General features: G+C 37.0%; 2 protein-coding genes across 3 annotated transcripts in view; both read left to right on the forward strand.

The window, feature by feature from the left end:
- pfkfb1 (6-phosphofructo-2-kinase/fructose-2,6-biphosphatase 1) overlaps positions 1-9,346 on the forward strand; it is a 137,739-nt gene that overhangs the window by 6,447 nt on the left and 121,946 nt on the right. The gene's annotated exons all lie outside the window — the stretch shown is intronic.
- The window catches only part of LOC103152484 (P2Y purinoceptor 1-like), a 10,714-nt gene continuing 2,955 nt past the window's right edge, over positions 1,588-9,346 (forward strand). The window contains exons 1-2 of the mRNA XM_007572956.2: positions 1,588-3,071; positions 8,697-8,700. Of these exons, the coding sequence (XP_007573018.1) occupies positions 1,825-2,823 (999 nt within the window). The 5' untranslated portion in view covers positions 1,588-1,824 and the 3' untranslated portion in view covers positions 2,824-3,071; positions 8,697-8,700. The remainder of the gene's footprint in view (positions 3,072-8,696; positions 8,701-9,346) is intronic.

The raw sequence follows: 9,346 nt of genomic DNA on the forward strand, positions 1-9,346 counted from the left end.
TCGAATAATCGATAGATTACTCGATTACTAAAATATTCGTTTACAACAGCCCTAGACACACCCATGTTCCAAAAAGATAAGTGTGTGGTTTAAGAAAACTTACCACATCCTGTTGTGTTTTTGAAGCTGCAACAAGAAAGTCTGCATGTTTCCATCTTGGACACGAATGCCACATTATTTGGGCCCTTTTATTGTTTGTTTAAGCCATTTCTTTATCAGGGTGGACTTCTAAGTTTTAAGAACAATATATGAATGTTTTAATTGGATTTTAACCTACAGATGAGCTAATGAGTCATTTGCAGTAAAACCCAAGAAATGACACTACCTCCATGCTTAAACAGCATACGTATTGAATACCACATTTCGACGCCTCAAAACAGTTTTCATGCCGTATCCAAAAAGTTCAAATTTTTGACCAGAAAAAAAGGCATGTCAGTGGAGAAGATGCTAATGTTAAGGGACAGTCGTGATCACTCAGCAGTGATGGTAAATGGCTGGAACTTGTATATGTTGCTAAAATGTTACTTGTAATTTAGTACAAGTAACATTTGCATAGACTACGCAATGCAAATGCGTAGTCCCAAAAAAAAAAAAAAAAAAAACTAGAGATGACACAAAAATACTGGGTAAGATTTTGTGTATTTGCAGTACAAGGACACAGCGGCTGAGTGAAAGAAAGCTTTTACAAGCTGGTTATCAGAAGATCTATGTTTTTGCTCAAGAAGGACTATGCTTGTATTTAAAGACATACAGGAAACACTTAAAATGTCTAAAAAGGTGTTGTGTTTTAAAGCTAAGAAGTTATTTAAAATATATACAAAATGATCTGTCACCAATGTATGCACTGGTTCAATGTTTTAATAAACACAAAATATTTCAATACATGAAGAGTTCTCAACCCTTTTTGGCCCAGAGCTCCCTTATCCAAAATCCAGATCCTTTACAGCCCCATCAAATAAAATATAGGCTACTTGTACTAAATATTATTTTATTAAGAATATTATCGCTATTGCCATTTTTGTTGCTTTTTATGATCACATAAGTATTAGTTCCCAATCGGAGACACAAAAAAGCCTGAAATTACTTTTATAGGTGTATTATGAATGAAATAATTCATTTACCATTTTACCATTTAACCAACATTCAACTTAAATTAGGAAGGCAGCAGCCAATCTGAACAGTTTGAATTGAACATTTTAATTCAAACTGACTATGTTTATCAGCCATTCAGTCACTAGGTGGCAGCAGTGTTCAAATTAATCAATAGGGCGTTAATAAATTGAACTTGGAAATTGTTTTAAGACTTACAACCATAAAATGACCTGCAACAACTTAAATTTGAAGTTGTTGCTGCTCATTTTAGTAATCTGTTCTATTAATCAGGCCATAGAATGCTCATGCCAGTGGTTTGTATAGACAAATTATTAAATATCAGATTATCTATAGCATTTCATTTCTGGGAGTAAAATGGTTGCGAAATAAACATATGACAGAAAATAATTGAGAAAGACTGGTCCTAGTGGCTGGAGGAGCAATATGCTTGGAGAGAGAGGCGGGGACTTTATTAAATAATACATTTATTGGTAATTTATTGTCTGTTTCACTACATTTGTCCATTAGGACTTTCAAAAATGTTAGCAACCTGCTAACAAAACCTCTGACAGGAACTGGTATTGTGAAAATTTTATTTAAGCTGATAATTGTGGTCGAGCTAAGCTTGAATTCAAGGAGGAACTTAAGTTGTTTTTGTCGACTCCATCTTCATTTTGCAAGCAAAGCCTCAGAGGAGAGAAGGGCTGAATTGACTTGGATCTGGAAGACAAAATGAATCGATCTTACTGCACTAAACCTGATAAGAAATTATTTGAACATACAATCCTGCCTGGTCTCTACATCTTGGTATTTGTTATTGGACTGGTCCTGAATGTATGGGGAATGAAGTCTTTGCTGCACAACTGGAAGAAACTTTGGAGTATCAACATTTTTGTTCTTAACCTTGGACTAGCAGACATGCTGTATCTGCTGACTCACCCCTTTCTCATCGTGTACTACCTTAAAGGAAACAAATGGACCTTTGGAGACAGATTCTGCAAGGTAATAAGATTCTGCTTCAACCTGAATTTATACGGCAGTATCGGATTCCTCACCTGTATAAGTGTGTACCGGTACCTGTCTGTTGTCCATCCAACGAGAGTGATGGGGAGATTAACTACGACTCACTCTGTGATCATCTCAGCAATTATTTGGATTCTGGTGAGTGCTCAAAGTCTTCCAGACATGTTCTATCCAAAAACATATCCAAACGGATCAAAATGCTTTGACAGCACCTCTTATGAACATTTTGAGAGTTACCTGGATTACACCATCGCATGGACATTCTTTGGATTCTGCATCCCTTTTGTCACTATTATAGGCTGCTATGGACATGTGACTTTTGTTATCTGCCGCTCAAATATGATGAAAAAAGACCAGAAACGACAAATCTTAAAACTGATGGCTCTACTGATTCTTCTGTTCTCGCTTTGTTATGCACCCTACCATATTTTCAAGAACCTCAGCCTGTATTCCAGACTTCTGCGCAAGCAGGGAGCATGCCCCAAATGGGATTCTGGAGTTTTTATTGCCCGTCAGGCAAGCCGTGGTCTTGTGAGCCTGCACAATGCTCTTAACCCGCTGGTTTACCTGTGTCTATATGAGGAAATGGTTTCTCAGTTCAAGCAGCTGCTGCATGGAGGTCACCAGATTTTCAGTCGTCGTTTCAAGTCAAAATCCAGCTCTGTGGCAGTACCACAGACTGAGAAAAATGCTGAAAGTGATTTATGATAGCAGGTAGTGTTTTGTCATGAGTAAAATTGTAACAAATAATGTGATGTTGTCGAGGTAACTTGAGATCATCCCATTTCCCCGTGCTGGACATTTTGGTTTAACAGTAACAATACATGAAATTACCTGTAAATTAATCATACAAAGTAACATCTAGACCAAACTGTAGAATCAAACTTCAGTAAGATCAATATGGTTGTGCTTTTCTGTTTTATTTCATGCAAATTTTGCTTTAATTATATTTCATTGTATATAAAAACAAAAAAACACAAAAACAGACACAAAGAGAGTGCTGTCTAGCCATGAAAAAGGAACAACAGATTTCCTGAAAAAATAGGAAGTAAGTTTACAGCCTGCAGAAAGTTTTAAAGAATGAATTGTAAACACTTTAAGTGATTGAATAAGACCCGATGCAAAATACTTGTATTGATGTTTTGATTCTGAATTAGAGAAACTAAAGAGTTTATGGATGTGATTTTGACAATGAACTTGAAATGATGTAAATTATGTAACTGCAATCAAAGATCACTGATGTGTGTTGGAGGCAGATACTATGTGAAAGGTTAGGAAACGGAGAATCAGTAATAATCATGTTTAATGTGTTTGTGAATCAGAAATGACCCGTAACCTCAGTAAAGTTGATCAGAGTTTAACACTGGTTGCTGACATGTAGTGTCTCAGAGGTGAGATGGTGCTGATCAGGAAGCAGATGAATGACCCAAAAGAGGAACTGAAACTGCTGAACAGAAGATAGTTTTTTCATGTTGTGGTTGAGGAGTGGACCCAAACTCAGCAGGCAGTAGACGTAGTATATGATGGATATTTTAATGAAGAAAATCAATTAACAAAATTCAAAATCCACAGGTACAAGGAAATCCAAAACAAAAATAAACTGGAGGCACAAGGGTAACAAGGGTAATGACAAGTAGAGTGACAAGCAAAGTGATGAGACGGACTGGTAAGTTGTGACTGAGATAGAGGAGCTTTAATACTGGGAGGTAGCAAATGGACCGATGGACCTATCTAGATGAGCTAACTGATTGCAGGTGTGAGTAGTTGGGACAGGAGCTAGCTAAGGAGCAGGGGAATGGTGGCACAGGGAGACAAGTAGATATTCTGGGGAATACAAAAGGGATGAAACACAAGGGAGCTGAAAGTACTTCTAATACTAAAGAAATACTAAGACTTAAGAAAACCTGATAAACTAGAAGAGAAAAAGACATGAGGGAATACATAAACAAACCTAAACAGAAACAAGGCTCATCTAACAATAAGAACTCAGGAACATAGAGCTAGATTAACTAGAAGGACTAAACAAAGAAATAATCTAACTAGAATTGCTAAAGAAAGATGGGCATATATTCAGACAAAAAGACTAATTTAAAGTGATAGCATAAGAAAACTACAAATACTACGGGGGGAACTAGAAGGACTTAACAACAAAACCGAAACAAAGAAAGAAAGAGACGCAGACACGCAAAAATAAAAGAACAAAGAAACATAAAATAACGAAAAAAAAAACAAAAAAACAAAACAAAAAACGACAGAAAGAAGGAAAAAACAAAAAAACAAGAAAAACAAAAAAAAAACAAAAAAAACAAAACAAAAAAAACAAAAAAACGCTAAAGGAAAAAGAGAAAAAAAACAAAAAAAAAAAAGAAAAAACAAAAACAAAACCAAAAACCCAGAGTCCTGGCAGTTTACAGGCTAAAGGATGGAGTGTGACCCTTGAGCAGGCCCGGGACAAGAATACTGACGTGACATGATGTCTTCAAAGCAAAGATGGATCTGAGGTAATCTATTCAAGCAGACAGCCAGTGTAAAAAGCCAGACTGTGACATGAGAGTGCCCTTTGAGCATTGTCAGGATGCTTAAAAGTCTGCCGCAAAAGGAGAGAAGGAATTTTTTTTCTTTCTGTAAGGTCCTCTTTGACAACTAGACGGATCAACTACACCTTGGGTCTACGTGGAAGAGACCCAGAAGCTACTGGACTGCAGTGGAGACCTGTACGCGCCTGAGGAAATTCCCCCAAGTTCCAACCCCAGCAGCTTGATTCAGGACTCTTCCAGCATCCGGGCCTGCAGGCCTCAACTCCCCAGTGACCGTGTCCCCCTCGCTCTACCGGGACTGATCCTATGCCAACGGACTGAGCTGAAGTTTGTAGTTCTGTACTACGTCTCACAAATTGTTCTCCAACCCATAATTAAATGAGCATATGAAGGGAGTCACATGGTGGACATTCTTTCTGTGTGTCACCCTGGAGTCCTCTGATAGGTGTAGTTAATCATGGTGTTCGAATAAATAAACCGACAAGGTGCAACTACCAGTGGCTAAGCAAACAGAAGATAAAAATATCTCCTTTACGACTTGTAACTTGACACAAAAATCCTGACCTGGGCAAACTTTAAGAGCATGTTGTGAAAAAGATGAGAACGTCCGTTAATGGGTGTGATCTGTGGGAGTTAACTCGGTTACCTAGTAAGTTATCAAACAGAAGGAAGCGAGGAGGAACATTCCGGAAGAAGGACAGACCCAGGCAAATCTCCTCCCTTAAATCCAGCTGAAATGTTCTGCGTGAACTTGGCCATAGACTGCAGCTGGATGGAGCACTAGATCTAATCCTGAAATAGTGCTGACAACAACAATGTTAAAGTGGTGAAATCCAGTTCAATATGCAATCTCTTTTTAATCCATTGTCAAAAGTGTAATGTTTTTGAAATGACTCACTGTAGTTCAGAGAATATAATACTTTTGCTGGTTTATAATTCATTGGAAGGCTTTTCGAAAAAAATGATGACTGCAGCTTTATCAACCTTCCACACCTCTTCTTACTGACAAAGTGTATTTTTTTTTAACTTTGCACACTTCCTGTTTTATAAAGTTCATGATGAATTTTTCCAGGAAACCATGTTGGTTAGTTTATGTGTAAGATAGGAAAATAATTATATGTAATAATTGTATGTATTTTGAGAGCCACACTGTTAAAAAGCGTAGTCTATGCAAGATTAGATTTGTATAGACTACGCTGAATGTCACAGAAATTTAAATTGAAGTCTAAATAAGATGTTCAAAAAATTCCCTATATTCTAAAATAATATATTGGCTGGTGTTATGTGGTTTTGTCATAAACATTACATCACATATGGACTATTTTTTTAAATATTTGTTCTATTTATTTGCACAAAAATTTACATCTAGAATTGCATGTATAACAACAAAACTATCATTTTAATGTTTCTTTTTAACAGATTTAACCCTTATATTGGTAATATCACTGCATTTAAGGAAAAGATTGTAAACAATGTACCAACTCTTAAGCCTGGTGGTGGTAGCATCATACTGAGGTTATTGTTGCTGCTGGTACATTGGACCCTCTCAGAATTAAAGGAAATCCATAACAAATTCAAGTGTTTGTAGTTAAAAAAAACAAAACAAAACAAAAAAAAAAACAGGTTTTACTGTGCATAACCAGTCCAAAATGAAAAGGCTTCAAATTAATCTTTGATTAATTATGTTTATAGATATGACTACGTGTAAATTTCTGGTCTTTGTCCTGTCTGTGCAGTCCTGTCCTGCTCAGACAGGACTATGCTTCCTGTCTGAGCAGGACTATGCTCAGACAGGAAATACAGGAAATACAGAAACTGTGCAAAAGGGATTTTGTTTTAAAGCTAAGAAGTTATTCACAATTTATACAAAATACTACATATTTTATATTGTCAAATTTTAATCTCAGACCACTCAGGTTTTCTGGTTCAAGCCCAACTTTAATTTTCCAGAAAACTGCACTTGTACTGTTCTTAAAAGACTAAAAACACACTTCTTCAGATTGACTTTGATTAATAATAGCTGAAACACTGGTTTATTTTAGTCTTCATTCCAATATTTGATGTTGATTCTTGATTTTGATGATGGCATTTGAGATGGTGAAGGAAAAGCTAAAGGCCTGATTGGGAGTGGTGCATGAGAAAACAATCTGGCATCTGCCTGAGGGGATCTGCTCTTCTCGGTAATCCTCCCTGATTGGGGCTGATAAAGTTCAGTTAGAATCACACAACCTACTGAATGTGCCCTGCAGAGAAAGTTAAGAGATACACCTTTACTTACACACACAACCTTGTACTTCTATACATACTGAGGTATTTTTATTAACCTCCATTCATTTTGGTAACTGGATTTATTCATAACCTAGGTATTTTTCCTATTCTCCTAATTTGAACCATTACTAGACTATTGCTAACCTTAATTCACACATTACCTCTAAATCTAACTACCCAGCAAATTCAAAAGTGTTAGATTTCCAGTGTAAGTGTTGTATGTTAAAAATACAGTGTTAATTCAACAACATGAGTATTAGTGAGTGTTAGTTTCCCTAAAGAGTTCCAAAGAGTTAAATAAAAAGCAATCCAGTCCAGTGTTGATTTCTAAATTAACACCAACAGTAACTCAGTCTGGTTTTGATTTAGAAATCAACATCAGACAGTTCCTCCCAAAATTGTAACATATTTGTGACATCATTTCAGGGAAGGAGCTACAGGCAGCAGGCCACTGGCCTGGACCTATAGGGGGCCCAGATGGGAGGCAGAACATACCTTCAGGGATCCAACGTTTTTTTTTTATTACATCTGACGAGAACTGTAAAAGGAGAGCCCTCTCCTGTTGAAAACTGTGTACGATACCCCAGTAGGTTATATAGTAGCTTGACTCGGCTCGGCTCTATTTCGGAGTTACCGCGTTTCCACCAGCCCTTCTTGGCTCTGTAGCAGGGTGCCGCCTCCTGGCGGCGGGGGGTGTAGCCTCAGAGTTGTAGGATGTCTCATCAGTGTCCGTCTTCCTGACTTTCTGGAGCAGGAATCACATGAACTCAGTGTGCTGATGAAACATTTCTAATTTAAAAAAAATGTGGCTGATGTTCTTACAGAGTTGAATTGCATTAACAATCTGTTGTTTTTAACTTCTCAATACATTTAATTATGATTCATCAGATGTTCAAGTTTACTGAGAACAAATAAATCCATATTCCTTCTAATTTAACTGGTTCTAGTTTTAATCAAACCGTCCATGTTTTCACATTTTGGTCACTAAGAATTGTTCGAGGGCTTAAAAGTTTAAACTCAGTCGTATTTATCACTAATTAAGGTTACAGGTTTTGGACACATTTTCTCAGTTTCTTACATTGAAGATTGTCCAGAAAGACAGCTAAACAGTGAGCGGATAGAACGATGTTGTACAAATTAGAAATTAACAAATATGACTTGTATTTTGGGTTCTTGTTAATAGCAACCCTAATAATAATGTCAAAATGTCTGGTTTGCTGAATAATGTATTCACTTTTGTAAGCCTTCATTGGTAATCTACAATGTTAAGTGTCAATGAAATATTTATATACTAATATGTTATTTTCACTCTGTCTAAAGCTCCTCACATTCTTGGGAGGATTGTATTAGGACCTTGAAGCCATACAAACTACAATATGTACAATAATGTGTGGAGTGAGTATAAAAAAGAGACTTTGTTCATTGAGACACAACAACTTTTATTTTTTGTTTGTTTCTCTCAACTCTCCCTGGAGCTCTGCCATCTCTGCTGGTAGCTGCTTCTTCCTGAAGGAGATCCAGTTGTTGTTCTGTCGATTCTCCTCATTGTTCTCCTTCATGTCAGCCATGTTCCTCTTCTGTTCCCTGGGAAAAGTAATCAGATGTCATAGCTTGTAGTACATAAATGTAGATAAATAATACAGAGTTACTAATGTGGAAGTTACATACACATAAGGAATGATTTAAAACAGACATATAACAATAGATATATATATTTAATGTTCAAACAGTATTTTTTACCATCCAGACTTACAGAATGATAAATAACTGGAATAGTTGTGTAAATTAAAGACAAAACGTAATTACTTGTAAGTTTTAGACCTATGCAGACATACACCCATGAATAAAATACCACTATTGTTTTCTTCATCCTTCCATCACTTCCGTGTTGCAGCGAGTTTGAAACGTTGCACCTTCATTTTTCTTCTCTCTTTGCTGCTCCGTCTGTCCGCTCAGTGGACTCCGTCTGTCCGTGCCCTCGACCAATCAGTGGACAGCAGCTGATTGTCCACTGATTGATGGACAATCAGTGGACAAAAATAGCCGCTGGAAAAGCTCTACAAGCGAGCGGAGCGGAGCCAAGCCGGTGGAAAAGGGGCATTAGTGCTGAACTTTACCCTTACCCCCCAAATCTGGTGCCTACAATGTAGTATGCGTTAGGAAAATGGTCCTTACAATGTATCAAATACAAGTCCACACATACAGTTGTCCACACAGCTGTGTGGAAAGGACATAAGCTTTTAGAGACACTCAGTGGAATGTCCTCTTTGCACTGACATGTAAAGCACTTTGAATTGTCCTCTTGGCTGAATGAGCTATACAAACTAGACTTGCCTTGAGTATTTTAGTGAAATCTCTACAAAAATCTCAGTTTCATTTGAAGAGAGATAACAATAATTGATGATGCTGTCATTCCCATATCACAG

This window comes from Poecilia formosa, unplaced genomic scaffold, assembly GCF_000485575.1.
Source record: "Poecilia formosa unplaced genomic scaffold, Poecilia_formosa-5.1.2 Scaffold312, whole genome shotgun sequence".
In the NCBI taxonomy this organism is placed as follows: Eukaryota; Metazoa; Chordata; class Actinopteri; order Cyprinodontiformes; family Poeciliidae; genus Poecilia; species Poecilia formosa.